At 40.1% G+C, this 26255-nt stretch overlaps 1 protein-coding gene across 1 annotated transcript; it reads right to left on the reverse strand.

The window, feature by feature from the left end:
• Positions 1 to 413: 413 nt before the first annotated feature.
• LOC145438270 (apelin receptor B-like) lies at positions 414 to 25957 on the reverse strand. The gene is made up of 11 exons (XM_080315657.1): positions 25743 to 25957; positions 23624 to 23752; positions 20579 to 20668; positions 19496 to 19623; positions 17240 to 17415; positions 16669 to 16739; positions 14094 to 14219; positions 8747 to 8826; positions 2188 to 2334; positions 1872 to 1954; positions 414 to 815 (listed from the first exon to the last, which is right to left on the reverse strand). The coding sequence occupies exons 1-11, from the start codon at positions 25851 to 25853 to the stop codon at positions 595 to 597; spliced, it is 1362 nt and encodes a 453-aa protein (XP_080171783.1). The 5' UTR covers positions 25854 to 25957; the 3' UTR covers positions 414 to 594.
• Positions 25958 to 26255: the final 298 nt, after the last annotated feature.

A 26255-nucleotide genomic window follows, 5' to 3' on the forward strand; every position in this document is an offset into this window, starting at 1 on the left:
CTATTCGATATATTTTTAAAACAAGCTACGCGGGCTACTCATCTACTCCTCGCGGGCTACCTGGGGCCCGCGGGCACCGGGTTGGTGACCCCTGGTCTACACAATTCCCCTGTAAACATATTACTAAGTGGGTGCCCGAAACGTCTTATCCAAGATGTCTGGTATTCTCTGAAACCAAAACACATTGAGAAACATGGTGTGGTAAATCTATCGGTCTGCAGCCACTGTCGTGTCTACCGGTAGACTATAGTAAACGGCAGCATTACTTTTACGAATTCATAATTAATAACAAAGTCTCTGGCTGTTAGTGTTCAGTGCTAATTTATTGGCATATGCCTACTCACTGCCCCATACTGGTGTAGGCCTATTTATAGCTCAGTGAGCTCAGCCGATATCTGATCTCATGACTGCGGTTTTCGACACGAAAATACAATATATATTAAATATTTCTCCTTTTCACGCAGATACGAAGCACAATGGCGCAGTCAATGAAATATCCGCTTCGTCAGATAATGAAATTGATAAATATAATGTTGAACTTGCTATTATCCAACGCGCAGCCTGCATATAATGTTATAGCCCGATATTATCGGATCACGAGTCTTGACCGTTCATGAAGCACTTTGTCTCATCGTCGGCTGGTTCCGCCAAAATATGATCTCGGGGATATTTTTCGGCATGAGAGTCGCAGACATTCTCTGACAGCAGTTTCTTGGTGGTTCCCGGACTTAATATTTCTGTTCTGATGGTACTCGGGGAAGCCAGTCCTTCTGTTCCGTCGACTTCCAGTCTTTGGATTTGTCGAGATGGTAACGCTGAAATGATGTTGCGGATGTAACTTGTGTGATAATTCCAAGTCAATTCGTGAATATAGGTATAGTACGATGGCATGTAGTACTGAAGTCGAATATATATACAATAAGAATACCTCTCGCATCCCACTCCATTATCCAATCAGGAGTGATAGATATCGAAATGGTAAATTATTTTGATCTCTCGGAACGCAATACTGTTTTCGTATCGTCTATGATGGGCGTATTTACAACACGATAAAGGAAAATGATCAACAGTATCAGGCACACAACATAAATCACAAAATGAGAATCCATTGCCCACTTTCAGCCGGCAATAACCGGAACGTATCCGAAACAAAATATCTTCGTGACGTTGCTAGTCGCTGAGGTTTGAAATCTTCTATAATAGCATTCTTTCTTATCGGTCCTGTATATTCCAAATCCCCTCGGGAGTGAATGATTTAGTAGGAACTTATTTGCTCGTAATGCTTTTCACTTGTGTTGTATTATGGACTGTCCGGAATATATAAAAAAAATTACCGCAGATTTCTACGCGAAGAATGTAGGCTAATATAGGTTCAACTTCTAGTTTAGGCCTACCTTGTTTAAAGAGTTCTCTTAACTCTGTCCTATCGTTCTCTGTAGCTGAATTTGTTATTTCTAGTATAGTATGTATCTTTGAAAGTATTTTTTCTGACTTTGTTTGCGCAGCATCCCGTACCGCTCAAGAGTTTGACAGGTGAAAAGTTACACTTTGAAATCGTATAATAACCTGTGCGTTGTCAATAACCTACGTCACGGCGTCGTGTCATGTTTTTGTTTGCCCCTCCAAAATCTGCAACCTGAATGTGCGTTGCTGTGTTCTCAACGTTGGCCAGGCCTACTACCTATATTATGTGTGCCGACCCACCATTTCCTGGCCCGTGCACCAGAGAGGGTGTCGCACGACAGAAGGAGGAGGAATTTATGTAGGTAAAGATATAGTGATAGCCGATAGCAATAATGCCGAAGTCTGTACCAGTACAATGATTATGCAGTGAGAACACAAACACCGCGACCCGCATTGTTTATTTTTACCTTTTTCATCCGAGTACGAATTCATCCGGGATCTGAACGTGACCAGGATAGATGACTTCGTAGATCTACGTCGCTGGGACGATCTGAGAAAGAGAGATGTAATGATACGTACGAAATTATGCCAGGCGCCTTCAAGAAACAACTATCAAGACACACCATCCAAAATCGTCTACCAGAAAAATATATTGAATTCCCCTTCCTGACTAATCATAGTAGATCGAGTTTATGCGTAGCCTACTCTCAAGCTGCTTATACGGGGCGAATACAAGGCTATCTTGTTACACGAGCTTACAAGCTACATTAGCTATTATGTTACCTTTGCACGAAGTTTGCCTGCTTCAGTGAATGGATTTTCGGGCAATAGCTTCTCATGACGTTCGCGAAAGATGCGTAGATCAACGGATTTATGACGGAGTTTGAGAAGCCCAGGCAAACCGTGATAAGATGAATGTGCAAAATAGTCCTGAATAGTTAAAATTTAGCTATAAGCAAAAACGAGAACGATGATAAGCAGGCCAAATGTCTGCAGGGGACTAAACTCGCGAAAGTGTGAAATAAATAGGCAGGTCAAACCAACACGACACACAAGGTTGGAGGCTGTCAACGTTGGTCTATGAAAATCCGTGTCGCCCAAATTTATGGAGAGTTGAACAAAGTTTATCGGATGCATATGTAGGATTGCATTTAAAACAAACGGTGTTTTAAACACTGTTTTAAACAAAGGCCTTTAAAAAAATGTTTTTTTTTTTCAAGTTGCAAAATCATGCCATAATTGTGTAGAAGTTTTCCAAAAAACATTTTGTATCAGCCTACAGACGATTGCTACCCGATATAGCCGACGGGTATCGATATGGGATGGTTAAAACCCTCAAAATAGTCGGTTCAGCATTGATAGTCCAGATATTTCGTCAAAGGAGCTATATTTACCCTATATTTTCAATTGTCAATGTCAATTCACTCTGACGTCACAATTGAATAATCGTGACGTCATCAACTAGAAAAACACAATAAAAAACATGTTTAAGATTAGGGCCTTGTTTTAAATATGTTTGTTTTAAATTCAACCAAGCGTATGCGATAGGCCTATAATAACATTGCACGAATTCAAGGATTAGTAGCCATCATGTTTTCCAACAATACAAAGCGGAATAAATCTGTGTCATTCCGTTGCAAATTCTCATATTATTTCAAGATCGTCATGAATCATCATCACAAACAGTATTCTATGATTTTCATGCGGCCGATTCACAGAATGCGGCCTACTTTACATATGTACAATGCGATTTAAGGAACAGATAGGAGGATGTAGAAACGACAAACAAGTTTAAAAGCCTAGAAGTGGGCCGTGCTACAGAAAAAAATTGGCCTGGTGTAAATGACCATATAGCAGTGCTGGAATGACTCGAGTCACGACTTGACTCGAGTCAGCTTTTTCGTATGACTTGACTTGACTCGCGTCACTTTGCCAAAATGACTTGACTTGACTCTGCGCTTCAGAAATGTGGATTGACTCGTGACTCGGAGCAACATTTTCGAGTCAATTTCAAGTAAACGGTGTCGATTTCATCACTGTATCTTGTGTTTGTTTGGATTGTTCGCGATACGCTGGTGTCACTTCTGAGAGCAACCAGTCATTCAATGATTGTACGTTTCACTGATCCTCCAATGTTACATCACAAGTAAATTGACCGCAAACGAAATGATCACAGCATACATACGTTGTTGTAGTAGTTGTAGAAAAATCTAAAATAACAACGTATCTCTGCTCAGTGCTTACATTGCTCAGTGATCACTGATCATGATCACCTTTACCAACCCTCTTGTATGAGTTAAATCGAACGAATATAGTTTATGCGTTTATATTCTCACACATGTGCAGATGGCTAGTGTATTATGTACCATAACCAGTGGTGGCTTTTGGGGTGGGCGAGGTGGGCGGTCGCCCAGGGCCCCCCTGGTTGATTTACGCGCTTTCGAGGGGCCCCCCCTCCTCGGTTTACGCGCTTTTTCCCAACTATTTCTCCGGTTTACGCGCTTTTTACCAACTATTTGTCCGGTTTATGCGATTTTTTTCAACTATTACCATTTTCTAAATAATCGTGGAAATCCTTGTATCCCTGAAAAATACGGTACAGTACTGTAAAAAGGGGTCAATCATAATTCTGATTTTTTTAGTTATCATTTTTCGAATAACCGTGAAAATCCATGCACCCATGTAGAATATGGTCCCGTAAACAGTTGTCGATCATCAAATTTCTGCGCGCGTTAAAAGAGCTTACTTTGATTTTATGAGGAAAGGCCCTCCTACATTTATGCGATTTTTGGTTATCATTTTGCGAATAACCGTGAAAATACATGCAGGCCTACCCATGTAGAATATGGTACCGTAAACAGTTGTCGATCATCAAATTTCTGTGCGCGGTAAAAGAGCTTACTTTGATTTTATAAGGGGGGGCTTCTACATTTACGCGATTTTTGGTTATCATTTTGCAAATAACTGAAAATACATGCAGGCCAACCCATGTTGAATATGGTACTGTAAACAGTTGTCGATAATCAAATTTCTGCACGCAAGCTTACTTCGATTTATGAGGGGGGCCCCTCCTACATTTACGCAATTTTTGGTTATAATTTTGCGAATAACCGTGAAAATATATATACCCATGTAAAATATGTTACCGTAAACAGTTGTCGATCATCAAATTTCTGCGCGCGGTAAAAGAGCTTACTTTGATTTTATGAGGGAAGGCCCTTCTACATTTATGCGATTTTTGGTTATAATTTTGCGAATAACTGTGAAAATATATGTACCCATGTAAAATATGGTACCGTAAACAGTTGTCGATCATCAAATTTCTGCGTGCAGTAAAAGGGCTTACTTTGATTTTATGAGGGAAGGCCCTCCTACATTTATGCGATTTTTGGTTATCATTTTGCGAATAATTGTGAAAATACATGCAGGCCTACCCATGTAGAATATGGTACCGTAAAAAGTTGTCGATCATCAAATTTCTGTGCGCGGTAAAAGAGCTTACTTTGATTTTATAAGGGGGGGCTTCTACATTTACGCGATTTTTGGTTATCATTTTGCAAATAACTGAAAATACATGCAGGCCAATCCATGTTGATTATGGTACTGTAAACAGTTGTCGATAATTAAATTTCTGCACGCGTTCTGCGTGCAAGCTTACTTCGATTTTATAAGGGGGTCTCCTACATTTACGCGATTTTTGGTTATCATTCTGGAAATGACTGAAAATATATGCAGGCCTCGGCCTACCCATATAGAATATGGTACTGTAAACAGTTGTCGATCATGAAATTTCTGCACGCGTTGTGCATGCGAGCTTACTTCGATTTATGCGGGATGCCCCTCCTGCATTTACGCAATTTTTGGTTATCATTTTGCGAATAACCGTGAAAATATATGTACCCATGTAAAATATGGTACCGTAAACGGTTGTCGATCATCAAATTGGTGATTTGTGTGAGAGACGCGATCGCATCAGCTAACGTAAAAAATTTTCGTGAATGATTATCACTTCCATGATATTTTTGAATAATATTCAACACCTCTTTCTCAGTGCTTTAAAATTACAACAACATTGACAAGAAACTACTACAGTGTATACAGGAAGTATATATTTTCAGTGACTGGTGCATCTCATTCATTTTCAGTAATAGGCTAACTCCATGTCAGTTGTCCTCCTAAAACAAATTGATGGTTTATTACAGTTTTTAGATTTGACAGAAATTTGGATCAAGTGATTTTGAAATATATCCGAGTAGCCTACATCACAATTTCAAGTTTTTAAATTCAATATCCAGCTTTTCAAGCCAGCGCATGATAAAAAACAAGCTTTTCCGGCTCATTCAATCATAAAATTGATAGAATTTTTGATAGGTCTGTACATGAGCTATCTTGTAGAAGTTGATCTATCATTCAAGTTACAATTTACCTTTTTTGTGTACGGCACTCAGGTTTAAAGTCATTGCTAATGAAAATCATTGGAGTATCCATCTCATTTCTGTCAACTTGAAAATTTTCATCACTAGTCATCGTATGGAAGCTAATATAAGAATGCTGAAAAATGAGTTTTTATTGAATATATAATTTTTAAGTTGTGACAGCAATGTATGTTGTAGGCAGAAGTAGTCGATTTGAATGTTTAGTTCCTCTTGAAACTAGCGTTCGAGATTTTCGTGTTGACAGTGTTGCGCCAACAAAATTTGAATTTGACGCTGTGTATGACTTGATTTTGAAAATTATTATGAGCCTAGTTCTGACCCCTAACCTCATTTTATTGTCAGGTTCAAGAGCTTCTTCTATTCTATCTTTAGGCGTTTAGACGAGGTTGTGTGGCTAAGCTGTTTTATGACCGGTACCATTGCAAGCATTCATTGTAAAATTTACCATAAACATGCAGCTGTCTTGGTTAGGTAACTTCTGGGACAAGTGGTGATTTGTAATATACCGGTATTTGTTCTTTTCTGTAGGTACTTTTGCTGTGTTAGCTGTTAGGAATAAATCATTTTTCTTTCACTGTACAAATATAGTCCATGAGTTAATCCTTGTTGAGTGATCTGGTAATAATAACCAAAATTGCTAATATACCAATGATAATTCTTGATGACCATAAACTCCCCTTGGTTGAGTCATCTTGTCAAAGAAGGGAAGTCATTGTTGTTGTTGTTGTTGTTTTGAGTATTCATGAATCATAATGTCTCGACTGCTTCGGTAAGTTTACACCAGGGCTGGCCAACCTTTTCAGCCAAAGGGCCACATTCGATTGACGAACTTTTGCGCGGGCAACTATCCGCGCGAAGCGCGAAAATTTTCCCAAGGTCAATATTATTGTCACTTGATTATATTGCGGGCCTGCTGTATATCGCTGGGCTAAGTTTGCGAGGACTGGGCTATTCGGCGCATGGACATATCAATATCGAAAGCCGCGACCAACATGCGTCAATCATTTCGTGCCTAGGTTTCATAGTCTTACTGCCAGTGCAAACGCAGGGTCGCTCGGTCGCATATGTTGAACGACACTTTGTCACGTAATCGCTAATATAGTTAGACTCAATCTGATACATTGGGTGTTCTTCAATTTTCACAAAAGGGCAACAATATTAAGAACAAGAAATCGAGTGATGACATATTGCGCTAAGCTTGTAGAAAATTTTTACCTTTGATAAATCTATCGCAAATTATTCTGCTTTAATGTAGTGTACGAAGATATACCAATATATGAATGGTTGATGGATCTGTCAATGAGTCGAAACTGATATTTTAGTCATCACATCTCAAGTGTTGCGGCCAGATTAATCACATTTTGGTTGGCCTTGCAAGTTCACAATCTGTGCAATCCATTTTTGATTATATTAGAAATTTCGGAAATTACCTCGCGGGCCACTCAAAACCTTCTCGCGGGCCACGGGTTGGCCGGCCCTGGTTTACACCAAGCCAATATCATTTTGTACCCGTATGATAGTTTCCATTTAGTTGTTCTTTTTTACTTTTGGTGTCATATTTGCTATCGTCATTTTGATTTCTACTTTTTTGAAGAACTAAATGCATCAATTCAATTGTCCGGTCACAGCAGTTTCTTCATTCATTGGAAGTTTCAATTCTATGGATGCGTTCTATAAACTTCATTGTTTGGTCACCTTACTGAACGATAAGCTCTTGGTCCTCATTCAGGGTTGTAACCGAGTCAAATATCAATTCTACTTTTATATTTTGATCTGAGCCAAGTCGAGTCACCAAAATATCATGACTCGAGTCATTGGAATCCTGCCATCGTTTCCTTGAAAAAGTATGAACTTTTTCTTTTTTAGTTTCCATTGCCACTGTATTTGTGATTACTTTCACGCATGAGAATCACGTCTTGAACTTGAATGACACAGCAACATTCCCTCTAGTATCATGGAATCTGTAGACATGCAAATATAATAGTTGTATGGAGAGAGGAGGGGGGTCTGGGGGGCGGAGCCCCCCAGAAGCTGCGTTTACAGATATATGGGGCCCCCCCTGGAAGTTTCGCCCAGGGCCCCCCCAATCCTAGGGCCACCACTGACCATAACAATTTGTTTCAACTTCTCGAGGCTTCGTATTCGATCCTCTTGGCTGATAATAACATACTGTAGCATGAAGGTTGAAGATATACAGTTATACTCACGTATTTTAATAGCAGTTCTACGTGTGAGTGAGCGCTACAACGCCTTTTAACATGCATATTTGACTTTATATTCGTAATTTGATTCAAGATAAAGGGCCAATTAATCTGTCTTTCACACAGCTAGCTAAATGTAATGACTTTGAATCATCTCTGATACTTCGAAAATTCAATTTGACTAGCATTGTGACTTGACTCGTGACTTGAATTGACGTGAATTGACTCGAGTCACCTCCGAAAAATGTGTGACCTGACTTGACTCGAGTCACTTTCGAAAATCGATTGATTTGATTTGACTCGACTCGAGTCAAAATATGCAATGACTCGAGATGACTCGTGACTCGAAGGTAGTGATTTGATCCCAACACTGTCATATAGTATAGTCGACAAACACCGTGATTACCACAGACAACAAACAACAACTTTCAAATACAACCCACGGTCGTTTATTATTACCAAAAGTGGCAGGGGCATGTAGGCATGGCCTACATAGCCGAAGATATCATCACTGATTATGATAATGACGTTTCTTCGATAGAAACCCCGACAATTGAGTGTAGCACCGGCCTCTTCTATACTCGTGGTTACGCCCCATATTTTAGCGCAGAGCTGTTACGGTTTCGAGTTCGCATAAAAATTGATCAAAATCCGAAAATTGTTAGTCATCCAAGATAAGTGACAAGTGTTTTGTTACAAAAATACCTGAAGCAACTGGGTTCTGACTCGTAGGCACCTGTCGTCGTCGTTGAGAAGTCCTCGTACAATTGAGATGTTACAGTGGTCTGAATTAAAGGATTAAGATTGAAAAGATAGACTCGTGGATAGTTTGTCACAGCGCCAAAATATAATTGACATTGAACAATGAACACGAGTACACTCTTTTGAATATTGAATATACTATAGTTGAGAGGAACAGCGAATGTCAGGCCGGTGCAAACATTCGATTCACGCTCGTGTTCGGAATGTGAACCTTGATAATTCAGAGGTTCGCGTTCGCAAACAAACCCCGGTAGGTTCTACACTGCGACTATTTTTGTGAAATATCTGGATTTTACAGTTTACCTCAACGGTTTTGATTAGGCCTCCTTTACTTGTAAATTGCAAGCACTATCTCTGCACCACGGCGGCACCAAGAAAGGAAATTCAGCACAGAACTAAGATAAACCTTATTATCACCAACAATTGAAGTGATTTTTCGAGAATTATACGTGGCATTTCATGCTATTTCGGTAGTAAAAGTTAAATTGGCTCGCTTCTGTCACTTCCCCAGGAAAATAGTCCAACGAGATCATATGAGCCTGTCCTCCGGCGAGGTAGGCCTATATAGCGCAGCGGGCTATGTCACATGCAACCGCAAATGATCTTGGGTCCAACAAATGATTTTCATCGAAGATTTTAACTGTACCCAATTAGATGTGAATTTTTCTATTTCCAATTTGCGCAGTGACTCTCGTATAACTTCGTACGTTACTGAATTTCTATTATCGTGTAACCGCCATTTGTGACCATATGGGTCTAAAACTATCCACATATTCATTGGAATCTCACTAATAAGTTGATATAAGATCATGGTATGAAATTTTACATCGTTGGAATGACACCTTGCCACATCATTTTGTCGTCTGCTTTTTATATCATCTGCTTTACTTTTCATTCGGTGTGCATTAGGGTTATTCAAAACTAACTTTTTCTTTCCGGATTCCAGCCTTTCACTGATTAAATTGTCAGATTACCCTAAAAACGCTGGGCACTAAATTTGGTTCAATTCTATCAAGTATAAGCCGCAGCAGAGTCAATTAAAGTTTCCAATTTATCAAGAAAAATTGAGAAAAAAAAATTCAAATTTTTCTGTCAACCTAATGAAATTGTTGGGTTGTCTTCAAAAACGATGCAAAACAAATTTGACTCAATTCCAAGTAGTAGAAGCGGAGTTATTTGAGTTTATCGTTGATGATTCTCGGATCATCCACCGATCAAGGATAATTTAATTCAATTTAAGAAGCCATTCATGATAGTGTTATTATGGGAACTTGATATAATGAATATCCTTCGCATGCTGAATCATATGCGACCAAGCCTTAACAACGTACAGGCATCTAGTGATACAACATGAGAATAATCTCAATCTTCTTCGTGAAAACGATCAACTATCGCCACGTGACCATGTGAATCGCCAGCGTAGTTCAAGGTTACCACCACAAAAATTTGCAACGCGTCGAACAGAGCACAAGTGTCATAACAGACTTCAAAAAATACACTATGAGACGTTTTGGCTTTCTATAAATTGCTTACTTAACCTGCAGCCTTATCCGGGATTATGCTTACCGCCGTGATTGGATTAGGCAGGTTCACAAACATGTAGGCAACAAGCGGGAGAAACGGTCTAACATTTCTAAGGTATGCAATGTAATATATCTATATTTCGGCGGGCCATTACTTCGTAATATGGATAGTACAGAGGTATACTACACATCTTCCCAACACGTCGATCGGAACGCCTCTGCTTGTTGATTACGTGTTTCCGAAAGATCGTTATTGAAGCAGTAGGTTTATCAACAGAATATGATAACAAAGACAGGCATGGATGAACCCAAGTGACAGGCTATGAAGCTGCATAGATGTCATATAATTATTGTATGACCGGTACTTTCTTTCCGAGTTATGAATTCCAACAGTTCGAATAAATTATTCTTGAAATCGCGGCTCATACTTTTCACCGAGTGGTTGCATGAGCTGATTCGCAGCGGTACGAGTCTCAGAAAAGTATGTATCGTGACGTTTATTCCGGTCCGTGGACATATTAGCATGCGACACAATAGCAAGCGACACTTGAGCATGCGACACTTGAGCATAGCGACTTTTGGTCATGGCGACTCGTGGGCATGTAGACATATCAGCATAGGGACATATTAACATGAGGACATATTAGCATGGGGACACATAAGTATAGGGACACACGAGCATGGATACACGTGAGCATAGGGACACGTCAACATGGTGACAATTTAATAAGTGCCACTTGAGCATGGTGACACATGAGCATGCGATACATGAGCCTTGACGACACATGAGCATGGGTACACAAGAGCATGGGCACACATGCGCATATGGACACATGGGCATGGGGACATAAGAGCAAATGTGCACATGAGCATGGGGTCATGTACGCATGCGACACTTGAGCATGCGACACGTCTACATGCAGACACTTGAGCATGCGACACGTGGATATGCAGACACTTGAGCATGCGACACTTGGGCATGCGACATTTGGGCATGCGACACTTGAGCATGCGACACTTGAGCATGTGACACTTGAGCATGCGACACTTGAGCATGAGACACTTGAGCATGCGACACTTGAGCATGCGACATTTGAGCATGTGGGCATGCTACACTTGAGCATGCGACACTTGAGCATGCGACACTTGGGCATGCGACACTTGAGCATGCGACACTTGAGCATGCGACACTTGAGCATGCGACTTTTGAGCATGCGACACTTGAGCATGTGACCGTATAGATTTGTCTGAAAAGCTCCAAATATCACGGTAAAGCGATAAAGGTTGTCATTGCTCCACATGTATTGGAATCGTTTACACGTATCAGACGAACTAAGAGAATATATCCTTTTGTGAGACGAAAGCGATTGCAAATTCGCATTTCGACACGGGACTTGTTATATTATTTTAGTTTTACGTGCCGTGGGTGGGTAGGGGGGACATTAGGGTTGGAGGTGGGTTAGGGTTATGATTAGGGTTAGGTTAGGGTTAAGATTAGGGTTAAGATTAGGGTTAGCTTAGGGTTAGGATTAGGGTTAGGTTAGGTTAGGGTTATGATTAGGGTCCATATTGGAGTTAAGGTTTCCCAAGATTAGGGTTTGGGGGATGGATATTAGGGTTGGTTAGGGTTAGAGTCAAGGTATCCCAAGATTAGGGTTCGGGGGTGATGAGTATTAGGGTTGGAAGGGGGATATTAGGGTTGGTTAGGGTTAGGGTTAGGGTTAGGGTTAAGGTATCCCAACATTAGGGTTGGGGGTGATGAGTATTGAGTATTAGGGTTGGGAGGGGGGATATTAGGGCTGGTTAGGGTTAGGGTTAAGGTGTTAAGGTATCCCAAGATTAGGGTTAGAGTTAGGGTTAGGATTAGGCTTTGCGTTAGGGTTACGGTATCCCAAGATTAGGGTTGAGGTGATGGGTATCAAAGTTGGGAGGGGGGATATTAGGGTTGGAGGAGGGGATATATATCATTTTCGGACCGGTATAAATCCATGATTTTGACGCTAGTTAACTACACACTAAGAAATGACAAATGATTAAGTGTCGCATGCTCAAGTGTCGCATGCTCAAGTGTCGCATGCTCAAGTGTCGCATGCCCAAGTGTCGCATGCTCAAGTGTCGCATGCTCAAGTGTCTCATGCTCAAGTGTCGCATGCTCAAGTGTCGCATGCCCAAATGTCGCATGCCCAAGTGTCGCATGCTCAAGTGTCGCATGCTCAAGTGCTCAAGAGTCGCATGCTCAAGTGTCGCATGCTCAAGTGTCGCATGCTCAAGTGTCGCATGCTCAAGTGTCGCATGCTCAAGTGTCGCATGCGCAAGTGTCCCCATGCCCATTTGTCACCATGCTAACATGTCACCATGCTCATATATCACCATGCACAAGTGTCAACATGCTGAAGTGTCCCAATGGTTATGTGCCCCCATGCTCACTTGGTACCATGCCCATGTGTAACCATGTTGATTAGTCCCCATGCTAATGTGTAACCATGCTCAAGTGTCGCATGCTAATATGTTTCCATGCCCATGTGTCCCCTTGCTCATGTTTCACCATGCTGATATGTCCCCATGCGCATGTGTCCCCATGCTCATGTGTCCCTATGCTCATGTGTTACCATGCTAATGTGTCCTCATGCTATAGCGTCGCATGCTAAACTGTCGTTTTTCATTGTGTCGCATGCTCATATGTCGGGCAACCGTTTATTCCTATGACCAATCAAGTGGTCAATCGAGTCTAAATAGCCCGTGAAAATAATTCCAGTGGATGGCAACACAAACACAAAGGTCTGTCACTGTGATAGAGTGTTCATTTGTGCATACATTTGTGCGGTGTAGAGCGATTGTATTCATGCATGCATGAAAAATATACAATCTCGCATAATTCGGTCCCCGGAGCATTGGCCAAATTACGGCGCCATCCGTGTAACCGGTGTCTTATGAAAGCCTAGAAGTCGGCAGCTACAGAATAAAAATGAAAATATTGGCCTGCTGGTGTAAATGACGATAGTAGTCGACAAACATCATGAATAGGCTACCACAAACAAATGGCATCGCGTCAATCCACGCGTTGTAAGGGAGTATCAAAAATACTTGCTTATCACACAAATTCATCATCAACATCAATCACTGAACTCCGTGACTGTTGTTGAGCGTAGCTTGTCAAAAGTTGCGAAGTCTATATTTTACAGTCGGCATATGTATGTGTGGAATTGAAATTCTAATAAAGTATCCAATTGATAGAGCAAATTTCTTTAAAACCAGCTCATTAAAATTCCTCTAAAATCTTACTTGGAACAAATTGGAGCTATATGGCGGCCCCGGTAAACCCTTCTAGACTGCCCTTTTTCTTGGGGTTCACTTCATCCGTTTACACGGCGTTTCATGCCAAACTCTTGATTTATAAATATTGTCTTCCAACAATAGAATCACTCAGGTTTGAGCAAAAGAATTTTTCAAGTTAAATAAGTTAATCGAACTCAAATATTGTTGCTGTGCCTTTACGTACAACCACATTAAAAGATCACGACATATACCAACTACAATGCTATCACAAGATCCTAATTGAAACCTTATCCGAAACAACGTCAATCAAGCCGTTAACGTTTACAAGCATTTTTGTTTGTTGATGCGAAGTAGGGATTTTAGATCGGCCTCTGCTTGAAACACTATACACAAGATAAGCTGCGGGATTTGCGATAACGTTGATATCAAAGCATCTGCTGCCGTCATTACGAGAACATTGCGCTCGGTATAATCCAGTTTCTTATGCCCACCGTGTACATTGGGGAGGTCGTATAGTTGGCGATATCATCCACGACATAGTCCGTAATGTTCTGACTCGTCCTCGGACACACTGTGATTAAGTTGGTCATTCTCAACAATTGGATGACATTGGTAATCTGAAATAAGTAAAGCGTTAGTAACATATCATGATGCTGCAATGTATTTGCTTCTAAGTCACAAGTTACTATACTATAATTATAACCAATTATATGCACTGATACGCGTTTATTTTATACCATATAAAATTGAAACTTCTGGCAGCCTACCTAGACAGTATGTAGACAATTTTATAATAAATCAATATGCTGTAATTACATTGGTGGTCAAAGTAGTTGTCATTGCTGCTCAAGTAATAGCAGACGTATATTGACGTAAATTCCTACTTGAGGAATATCGATTCCCAAGACATGTTAAAACTACCTCATAAGACATAAATGAAAGCACAAAATGAAAGTACTGACGAGTACTCAAGTTCGCGGTTTCAAAAAGTAGATTTGTTCAACGGATTGCATGCTTTTAGCAGCTAATAGGACGTGGCTATAAATTGCCAGAGAGATTAAGGCAAAACGCCGAATGACACAATAGGGGCGGAGACCATAAAGTTGGCTGATGCTTATATCTTTGCTATCAACAATTAGAGGGGTTAAGAAAGTTATTTGCAAGGCTACATATTGTCACATACCAAATATGCAGTGTAATTTTTATTCGTCGCAGCGGCGTTTATTGACGCAGTACCGTACTAATTTTCACAGAGATTAATCTCCCACAAGATTACGTTTTTGAGCGATAGAAGGTTCCCAAATCACTGACTAATGATCGTGTAAGAAGGAAGATCGAATCTCGATATCGCAGAGATCAAGGTTCTTCGTTTTGTTACAAATTACTTCGAGCTATATTGGAATCCCTTGGGTAGGAATGCCAATTCATAATTAACATCGTTCACTGACCACGTTCAACCACTGACCACATCGTTCACTCAATATCTTGTGATGAATCTTCGCGCGGATTGGGAATTATAATGCATACATTCCCGCGATTTACCCGTTGGGAAAAAGATAAATTATGATTGAAAACTTGTATCCCATCGACTGGCATCGTGCTAATACAGGCCACAGGGACGCCTTTGTATCCGAAACATATGTTGCATCCCTTTCTCAGTTCATATTTACTATCGTATTGACTAAATTTCGTGTGGAGTATACGCTTTTCTTGGGCCCACGATGAATCGATCAGTAAGCCTGCTAACCACACAGAAATAGACTGGAAAATCGCATCTCGCTGGATTAACTTTTTAAGAATTGGATTAAGTAAACGGTACGAATCTGCGATAGCCGTGAATTTCTATTGATTCAATGTATAGTCGCAGTTTTCAATTGGAATTCCATCCACGCTATATATATTTATCTGTTTCTTGACGATGTCTGATTCCGTGGCCCCATGTAGAATAATTAGGAAGGAATTTCGGTTGTGTAGAAGAATAGAAGTCGACTGTCCCCACGACTGCACTAAGTTCCATATTACACCTGCCAATTGTCAGTCGTGCCAAGTTAATTGGCTTATCGGGTGTGAGCTTCGTTGTTTTTTACATATAGGCACTTAGGCAGTCCTGCGCCTGTAGTCAAGACCCACTTTTAAATTCACTGTGTAAAAATCGCGCATCCAGCAGGCCGGTTATTGTCGAAATCCATGTTTATGTGTTTTATCAGTATCTCGCTGGGAAGAATAGAGGATCGATTTGATGTAGGTATTTCTTGTCTCATTAATATTATTTGATAAAAAAATATTGACCTTATACATCTTATAATTGTCAATTAATCGTTAGAAGTCGTTAAACATTGCGTTTAGCGAGGATGTAATCAGCTCGGCATTGTGCGATTCAAATAATTTGGGTTGTTGATCGTTATAGTTTCATCCAAACCTGGCTTACTTCCCCTTCGGTTCACGTAGTGTATTTAGGAGATTTTGAAAATTAGTTTCCAAGTTCTACCATGGAGCAGTCAAATATGGTGCCACGTGACACCGCCATTACTAGGGTCACCATGTTTTCAGTTCCGAAAAATAGGACATTTTTTCAAGTTCAATAACAGACATAAAAACGGGGAGTGTATTTAGATAATTGTGATTCTAGGTGAGTTGACCACTGTATAGTGCTGCTCAAACGATTGTTGATTGTTGCGGGTAGTTCATAATACACCTTCTTCAGATGTAAGCTTGGTATTGGCTGCTTGCACATGCACATCCTTGAATTATTGCATTTTCCTTTCATACATTGTAATTAGATCAAATGCCATCAGTCATCGCGCCTATCAAGGAGTGAACAAGAAATATGCTGCGTGTCAGAATCTAATACCGTAAACGTCGAAACATTCTTACCGCATATTCAATACGGGATCCGATAAATCAATTACTATTTTCCTTGTGGTCAACTCGCCAAGTTTTTCATCAAAGGCCTACGTTATGTTATCCGCATGAATTACGAAATCGCTGCTATCTTTATCACATCAAAAGTCAATTCGGAGAAGCATACGGTGCGCTGAATCTAATTTTCTGCATACTATATCTCACCTGATTTGGAAGCCATGTAACTACAAATCCTAATATGATAATGGAAACCATCCTTGTCACTCTTGTAATTTCTGTCAAATAGAAATTCACAGTTTGTACATTTTGATTTGACTTCAACGGGAACCATAGCCGTAGTCCGTTAGCCGAGATATGCAGTAGCCTAACTATACGTAGTGAGAACGGGTATAACGGGTATAACGGTAAGTACCATATTGAATTGAAAGCAAGATACGTTTCGGATCGCATGCAGTTAGAAAGTTCATATAACTTTACGAAGCCACGGAAAACAACACTATACCAATTTTTATCATGTCATCAAAATCGAACAGCGATGATAGAAGCAATCTAGGCAATCTTAATTAATTTTCAATTACTAGCCTATTGTTGACTCATGACTGCAATAATTTTATAATTCCCTACCAATATATCGCCTATCAACTTAACAAGACGTGTGAGTTCATAAGTGGACGTAACTATAGACCCACACTAGAATTGCCAGAGTTTATATAGTTATACACTGGTAATGGACAATTGTACAGTATTCTAAATGGTAGGATAGAAGAGAACTTACGCTTGAAATTCTTCCGTCTGGGCCTGTTTCTATTCTTCATAAACGACAGTATGTGGCCATAGCAACTGCAGATGATCGCGAGCGGAATCAAAAACCCGAATAGCGTGCGGGAAATGCTGTATGCTACGTTGACGGTGAGCTCGTATCCCTTTGGAAAGTCCCAGATGCAGATTGACCTAGGAACATATTTTATTTCGAAAGGCAGACCAGCGTTCATAGGAACAAGCAGCACACCGCGATGTAAATAGAAACAGGCAACAGCGCAAAACATCCCGGAACCTGGAAAATACCACTACATCTTATTTTCAATGTTTTATGTAATAGCTACTAATGTTCTCTTAATCAGAATACTACAAAGCTTCTTTGGATGAGGCCAAAAGACCCAGTTGATGCATGTATTTCTAAGGCACCTCACTCACTCACTCTCCCTCTTGCGTTTTTTTCGTTTGTTTGGGGTATTCATGGCGTTTGTCGACTACTATGGTCGTTTACACCAGGCCGATATTCTTCTTATTTTCCGTTACTGCCGACTTATAGCTCGGCCTACCTCTAGGCTTTTTGTAAGACACCGCTGACGCGGATGAGGTGGCGAGGGGGAGCCTAGGTAAACCTCCCACGTATCGGAATTCGGAAGACTCGAACCCGCACCCATTGGTGTTGCAGCCGCGGATTATACCACTGCGCTATCTCGCCACCTCTCTTGTGCTCGTTTCCATTTCTATTTCTTCACCAATAAGTGTCTCGAAAATGGAGTGGCATCGCAACTCCAATTCGTGCACATGCAATTACATGCGCATTCTGATGATCATTATTCATTCTGTCGTGTCTTAAAACCAGGGTAAGGCTCTTCCCTTCTATTCGAAGGCTAGTTTAGGAGGACGTAGCAACAGCTATACTGTGTTTCGGCATTATGCTTAATCTTCAACGCAGATTTTATCGGTTTCATACACAATTTCAAGGCAATACCGCGCTAACCGCATTTCTCTACAATTAAACTCTAATGTGCCTGTTTTGTAAAGATGTAATCGACATCATTACCGAGTCATTGATGCAAACAAGATCGTTAGAGTTTTTTGAACTATAATTCGGCGGAACGCATGAACCGCAAATGATGTTTTAACTTGATTTTCACGGGTTAAATCCGACGCGGTGTGAATCGCAATTTGAAGCATTGACCATCAGCATCGCATTTTACGAAACATTTACTATAGGGCAGAAAGAGCATAAATTATGCATAACCATATATTGAAATGCGACATCATCTTATGAATATGCCTGACAAATAACGGAGGTATCTTGCGACGTTATGTGTTTTTGTTGCTGAGTGCTGGTATTATTATGCATGATGTGTTTGGAAGGTGTATTTTGTCACCAACAACAAGACGCGGAATTGTGACAAAAATCGCCATGCTAGTTGAATGACTGGCTAACGGCTATGCGCTAACCCCCATTTGGTCAGCTATATGTCGAGTATATTTTTATAATTACTCCAGAACGCGTTAGGTGACGGATCTCATTATATTTAATTCGATGCATGTTAACTCTACCACGATATTCCAGTTGAACATTGGGGCATCGGTCCATATCGGCTCGAAGGGAACATTTATTAATTGACTTTTGAGACCACTGAATAATTACTTTTATAAATCATAACAACGCGCTGAGAAAATATGAGCTTGCTCAGCTAAACATCCGAATCAGAAATGGCAATTCAACGTTTTTGTTTCAGCTAAAAATCACCCTTCTATACTTCGCGATAATTGACGCAACCATTTATCGCTTTCACGCCATTTTCAGACGTAGTAAATGTGGTTTTTCATCGGTTTGAATGCCACGTCACTTTTGTTAGTAGTTTCGGGGGCAAGGCATCGACGAGAACCCAGTATTCACTTGATAAGGCAAGCCACTGTTCAGCATATATACCCATTTCGCGTGAAATTACCAATTTGCTGTCATTTGCTTTAGCGAATCCGGCGCGGTTATGCGAGTGTCGTATAGGCCAACCGTTGCAAATTGGTTTACACGGGGTTTTAAGCAAGCCTTGAGACTTTTACTGCAAGCCGCTGTTCCAGAGGAAAATATTGATATCAAATAGGCCAAGGAATAGACTGTTAGACGATTTCGTTCACCTGTACTATTTTCGAATGCAACTGAAATGGAACGCCAATCGCACTGTTTTCATATTCACTCCGTATTACACCAGGATTTAAACTAATCGCGAAGATTATAGGCGTCCGGTCAAGTCAATCGACATACCCGTATTCATCATCCCACACGTTACGAAACGTTAGCGGAAGAACAGCAAATAAAATGCTTATAATCCAGACGATTGAGGCGTTCATCCAAGCTTTTCGTGGTGTACGGTACTCCATGCTTTTCACAGCCTTTAAAATTGTTGCATACTAAACGGTCACACGCAGTCAAAAAAGGTCGGAAAGCTACAACAGCAATACACAGTTCCATTCCTTCTTTTCACGACTGCTTGTGATTGTCCACTCCGTATCTTATATACTACATATTCTTTATATAGAAACAGAGGTAGCTAGTAGCAAAGTATTTGTACCTATCTAATCAAAGCTGTTAAATAGAGGCAAATATAGGCAAAAACTACATGAGTAATCGGAATAAGTAGAAGTACTGCGATGGTGACTGACCCTTCGTATTATATCTTTAATACACATGTCAAGGTGGTTGTTGTTGTTGCTCTCTTCGTCCCGATAATTTGAAATTTCGTGTCGGTGATGTGTGATGTTTTGTGATACAATTGTTAATACGGTATACAATGCTTTTTTCAATTCTCTGCGATTACCCGTGACGAGTGTTAACCGAAAATATTCGGGTTCATTTCAATACAATATACAATTGTATATTGAAGCTCTGTACCTTCAAGAAGCTCTTCAAAAAATTAGGCGCTTGTCACCGGTTGGTCTTTTGCACCACGGCCAAAGATGGCGCGCCAAATTCAATGATGGCGTAAAAAAATAAGATTCCAGGAAATAAGATTTTGTCACGATAAAAAGAACAAGACTCAATAATAAATAATAAATGGCGATTAAAGGATAAAACGAAGACAGGGGTGTGTTGGGTGATATTTTAGTCACTAACGAGGGTCGTAAAAGAAATTCACATCTAATTCGGCATATTTCGCGATTAGGGAACTACGATAAAAGGCGTATTTTGCGCAATGGAGTAAGAAATGTTCCGTGCGCCCGCCAAGCCAAGGTGTAATCAAGTTCTAACTGCGTCATTAGACGCAGTTCCACTCAGCGAAAGTTGACCTTCCGACATGTTGCGTCCGTTAGAGAATTATTATATCCATAAAATATTTCTAATTCTTACCGAAACAACAGCTCTTCGCCTGTCTATCGACATAGTCGTTAGGAAGAAGATTGACCCGTACATGTTGATGTAAGATATCGCGCTGATGATCTGCCGGAAATGCGAGATATGTTTTGTTTACCTTTGTTGCACATCACTTACAATCACAATAAAATCTTTTCGTTTCAATAAACAAACCTACAATCATTTGCGCCATCTAATAATTTAGTGGACAGGTGCGTTGAATCGTGTGTTCATATTCTGATAAGGCACTATTGTAAATTGTAATTATGGGAAAACGACCGAATAACATTCGCGGGATTTGCAAGATTAGATTGGAGTTTAAGCGTGAGTCTTTTGCAGGAGTTTGACGACGCAAATTACAAGATACAAAGTAGTAAAATTGAGTTAGTAATTCGGTATAGTTTTGTTCGAGAAAGAATCGCACTAATAGATGCATTGCATGGTCTTGCTAGAGTTGTAACGATTGTGTCCGTGAATATTTAACACATAGTTGTGATCTAGCACAGTGCATCTCAACCTTTGTGACCACGCGGACCGGCGAACGTTCAAAAATCAAAATGGGCCCTTAATGTATAATTACGACATATGTATCTAACTCAAATGTTTAATCGGAGACTTCATTTAATGCTGCCTTTTGATAGTAAATATTTATGCGTGGATCTATTAAAGTTTTTGCAAGGCGAAGTTCGCCCAGCAGTTTTCTTAAAGACCACTAACTTGATTGTGATTGTTCTGTATCCTTTGAAAGAAATGCGACTTTTCTGTTTGCTAGAGGCTCTATCATACTACTATGACAGGTCGGGATTTAACGAAATTTGTTTAAAATCATCTTTTGCGTTCACATATATCTTATCCGAGACGAGTTGTAGGGGACTTTTAAATGAACTCTCTTTCACGGTACCATACATAAAATAGGTTCTATACTTATAAATGAATTTAAAATTAGATGTTTCATTTTTCTAATTAACGGACAAGCGTCCAAATTCATCCGTTTTACAATTCTAATATATTTGTCGGACCGGGAGGAAACCTGCCACAGACCGACAGTCGATAACCACTGATCTAGGGTACACGACAACGGCAAAGAGTTTTGAATGCACTAGAAATCCGCAATCTGTATTCTTATGTCAGAGTCCTATGTTGGTAATCCCTACTTTGAGGAAATAACGCTGCTGACTGTAGGGCACGTTATCTTCGGGATATCTAAGACTTCAAGTACGAACAGAAGTACACACTGGCTGTTAAAGCAGTGATGTCCAAATCGTATCAGATAACCAATTATTCCTATTTCTGACGATGTATTCTATAGCAGTCCTATACTCGAGACATAAATGAAAATTAAGCCCAGTTCATTTCAGCTGTTACCCCGCATCAATCAAAATAATCAGCAAAAATTGCGTCACAAAAGGCGGGTTCTTGAAAGGACTTTTCAGGGATTTACGACCGAGAAATTATTCGCCTCTGGCTAATCGCATTAAACAATTCTCACATTGCAAATCGCGATCAGATAAGCGAAGTTCCTAGACAATGTCATTGATGTCGCAGACTCACGTTACATATTTGGGTGCGCACCGCGCTACTATAGAATGTTTTGTAATAACTTCACCGCTGTGAGAAATGGCTGCGCATACAGTATTAATATGTTGTTAAAAATACACATCGGATCGTTTTTAGTATCAATGCAGTTTCGACTATTAAGTCGGCTATACATTGCTCATTTTACAACGACGCTATACTTCTGACCTTCGAGAACCGATCAGAACTGAAGCAAGACGCGTTATGTATTAAAGGGGCACTGCACTCTAAAAATGATGTGGTCTCAAATTGAAGGTCAAAACGAAGAAAAAAAAGTTGGCCGCAGCCGTTTTCTTCAGAACGCCACCGTAATGGTGCTGCAATTTATTGAAATTTCCACAAAAACTTCACGCTCCAGCAGTCACCCAGAGATGCAACTTTATATAGTTGTTAGCCGATGTTATAAGGAAATCTGTCGTACACGCCAAGGTGGTTTAGATACCGCGTTCAACGGAAGATGTCCACTGTCCACAGTGTCCAGTGTCCAGTCAAGAGATTTATGTCAAAATCGGGCCTAGTGTATTCTATTTCTTTAGGACAGAAATAGACCATGTCTAACAATGTTTTATATAACATTAAAATATGACATGATCCTGATTTCTGTCCTAAAGAAATAGAATACACTCGGCCCGATTTTGACATAAATAGACAGAAATAGATCATGTCATATTCTTATGTATAAAACATTGTTTATGTATAAAACATTTTTAGACATGGTCTATTTCTGTCCTAAAGAAATAGAATACACTAGGCCCGATTTTTACATAAATCTCCTGACTGGACATCTTCCGTTGAACGCGGTATCTGAACCCCCTTGGCGTGTACGACATATTTCCTTCACAACATCGGCTAACAACTATATAAAGTTGTATCTCTGGGTGACTGGCGGAGCGTGAAGTTTTGGTGGAAATTTCAATAAATTGCAGCTCCATTACGGAAGCGTTCTGAAGAAAACGGCTGCGGCCAAAAATTTCTTTTCGTTTTTCCCTTCAATTTGAGACCACATCATTTTTAGAGTGCAGTGCCCCTTTAATGTTGCATACGAAGCTCGAATCACCCTTATATATATTTCAAGCCATATATGACTAATCTCAACTGTGACTGTTTCATTATGAATATTTGTTTTCTCTGATACATCCGAAACATTATCCTAGTATTGCAAGATATGTAGCGGAATCCGCCATTAGCTGAAATCGTTTAATTTAAATTTCGTGGTCATCAACTGTACCACCAATTATTCCCTAGTTATCAATATCTAGTATGTGGAGGGACCTTGATAAGCCTCCAACACTCGGGACGATAGAGATCGGGTCAATTCTGTCGATAGTGTTGTATAATGCATGATGTCACGCTATAGCATTAGCCGTTACAAATTTCCAATACATTTAGCGGTCAGCGCTGGAGACATGACCGCGCCAGGTATGATTTTGTGAAAAATTATGATGACACGTTTACAGTATTCCTCACCTTACAACCAGATACTCCGAAAATCCAGTTGCCCGTGAAGAGATCGTGGGCCCAGAAGGGCAGCGTCATTACGAACACCAAGTCAGCCAGTGACAGATTCGCCAGGTAGACGTCATTCGCTGTTTTCAACTGAAACGTAAACGACCGTAACATGTTAATCAGCATCCTGCGGGCCGTATACATCGCACCAAAATTTACACGGGTCACATTATGTTTTCATTTTGGAAAAAGCGAAGCACACGCGGGCTTTTAATATCGAGCGAGAAGAGCTCTTACGGAAATGAATTAATGATTCCCACCATGGTGCCAGGCATAGGATGTCTGTTCAAACTGTACACTTGCAATTTAGATTTCAACGCTCTCATCAGTGGATTTGTAGCTGAGCCTAATCTCCGGCAGAGATGCATATTGGGACGTTATACATTGGGCCCAAACTGGAAGGCTTATCGTACCGAACCACTAATATCAGTACAAATTTGATAAAGTATAGATTGTACGAGTGGTCATTCGACCCGTTTTAAGCACGAACAAAAAATGCCCGTCTCGAATCCCACCTCTTATCCACTTCTAAAAAGGTGTGGAATATAGTTTTATAACTTAATTCGCTAAAATGCAGTATATTTTCCCATCCTTTTTTTCGAAAATCCCCTTTCTCATCTATATCATCAGTACAATACCCTGCAGACGGCAAAATCATGAATAGATTAAATAACACCATAAGGACTGGCCCCACGATTGTACATTAGGGCTCTTCAAAAATGACTTTTTTTCTCAAATCGTACTGGCTACTTGATAAAATTGTTAGGTTACCTAATTTAAGCCTACACACAAAATTTAGTTCAATTCCAGCCAGTAACCGCTTTGCTACACGACAAGAAAGTTTCTATTTCTTATATAAAAATAGATAATAAAAAATTTGAAAATTTTCTGTTCATCCCATGAAAGTGTTAGGCTGTCTATAGAAACGATGCTCACCAAATTTGGTTCAATTCCAACCAGTGGAAGCGGAGTTATTGCCGTCGAAAAATTAGGATTTTTATAAAATAGTATTTACGGTGAGCACAACTATAATAAATAAACAAAGAATCGGTCACCGTAAATACTATTTTATTCAAATCAAAATTTTTCGACAGCAATAACTCCGCTTCCACTGGTTGGAATTGAACCAAATTTGGTGAGCGTCGTTTCTATAGACAGCCTGACACTTTCATGGGGTGAACAGAAAATTTTCAAATTTTTTGTTATTCATTTTTATATAATAAATAGAAACTTTATTCTCGTGTAGCAAAGCGGTTACTGGCTGGAATTGAATCCAATTTTGTTTGTAGGCTTAAATTAGGTAACCTAACAATTTTATCAAGTAGCCAGTACGATTTGAGAAAAAAAGTCATTTTTGAAGAGCCCTATTGTACATAGCGAAAACACATTTACAATCACTAACATCACGCATGTTGTAAAAGTAAATGATTTCTTACTGCAAAAATAGGCAATCAAACAGTGTTTTATACACACTTTTACGTAATAACGCGGGCCGCATGTTCCCCACTCACGATGTAAATATACGGCTACACTAGATACCGACATGCGACATATTTAGACAAATGCAATGTTTCGTTATAATTCATAAATGAAGAATTATGAAATCCACAACTTCGAGAATAGTTGTAAAGAAGTCGCGATGATCCCCGGTTGTATATTCGGGTTTTAAATCGGCCACACCACAATATTTGAGGCAGAATGTTCTATTGGCATGCGTTCTGCATCCCATTAAAGCTAATTTGGTATTTTTTTCGACCATGGCTACTTCCTTGCTCTTTGTGACAATGCTGTGAGTTGATCATGTCTACTCAGATATGCCATATAATTGTGTCTCACCGTAAATGAATGTGGCGCTTCAGCGTGCTGTACTCAAGCATGTGGACTATGCTGGGTTTAAGGTGAGCGTTAACTTTGGGTTTAGTTTAGCTGTTAAGTGTCGCATGTGCAAATATCGACCAAAAACACGACATATTAGGAATAAGCCGACAGCATACACAATAGGGTGATGTTAGTTAATCGTTGATTGTAGTAGCATGCAATAAGTGCACTGGTATAACATATTGCTGTAAAAACTACTTACTCCGTCTTTGGCGGTGATGAGGCTAAACAGCACTAAAGAATTTCCGATCGTTCCAATCGGAGTCAATATGCAGTATATAGTCGGAGTTATTGTGGTCTCGATACTGTCCATATTCAGTACCCTATCCTCGAGCTAACTCTTCATCGACTGGTAGCCGTGCCTTCTCCGATGTTCTATGATCCATTCCGCACTGCGACCTGGCATGACTCGCCTCCGATATCGAAATTTCGTGATTACGTTTGCCTTCTTCGAATATATGCAGCACTCTCGAGCGGCCACGTGCGGCGTTACGTTAAACCACCATACAATAAATCAATGTTAAAACCGATTCCTTCTCATTGAAACTAAAGGAGAGAGAGATATGATATTCTTTTTCGCCTGCACCATCGAGATGCTTTGACGACGGAGTTGCGATACGGCCCCATGAGGTCGTCTGCGCCCCCCGTTTTTCTCCTCCATGCTATCCGTGAGTGCTGAGCGCCTAGCAGGATAGCTGCGGATACCAATTTTCGA

Source organism: Botryllus schlosseri, chromosome 4, assembly GCF_051294905.1.
Source record: "Botryllus schlosseri isolate E-star chromosome 4, Bs_hap1, whole genome shotgun sequence".
Lineage (NCBI taxonomy): Eukaryota > Metazoa > Chordata > Ascidiacea > Stolidobranchia > Styelidae > Botryllus > Botryllus schlosseri.

What these genes read in the sequence shown, in the direction of transcription:
- LOC145438270 (XM_080315657.1), bottom strand. Translation starts at nt 25,853, where the DNA reads ATGGACAGTATCGAGACCACAATAACTCCGACTATATACTGCATATTG. An exon ending in GTGTGGGATGATGAATACGG is followed by an intron (nt 17,416 to 19,495) that starts GTATGTCGATTG and finishes ATATGTTCCTAG; the next exon opens with GTCAATCTGCATCTGGGACT. An exon ending in CGACCTCCCCAATGTACACG is followed by an intron (nt 8,827 to 14,093) that starts GTGGGCATAAGA and finishes CCTTTAATTCAG; the next exon opens with ACCACTGTAACATCTCAATT.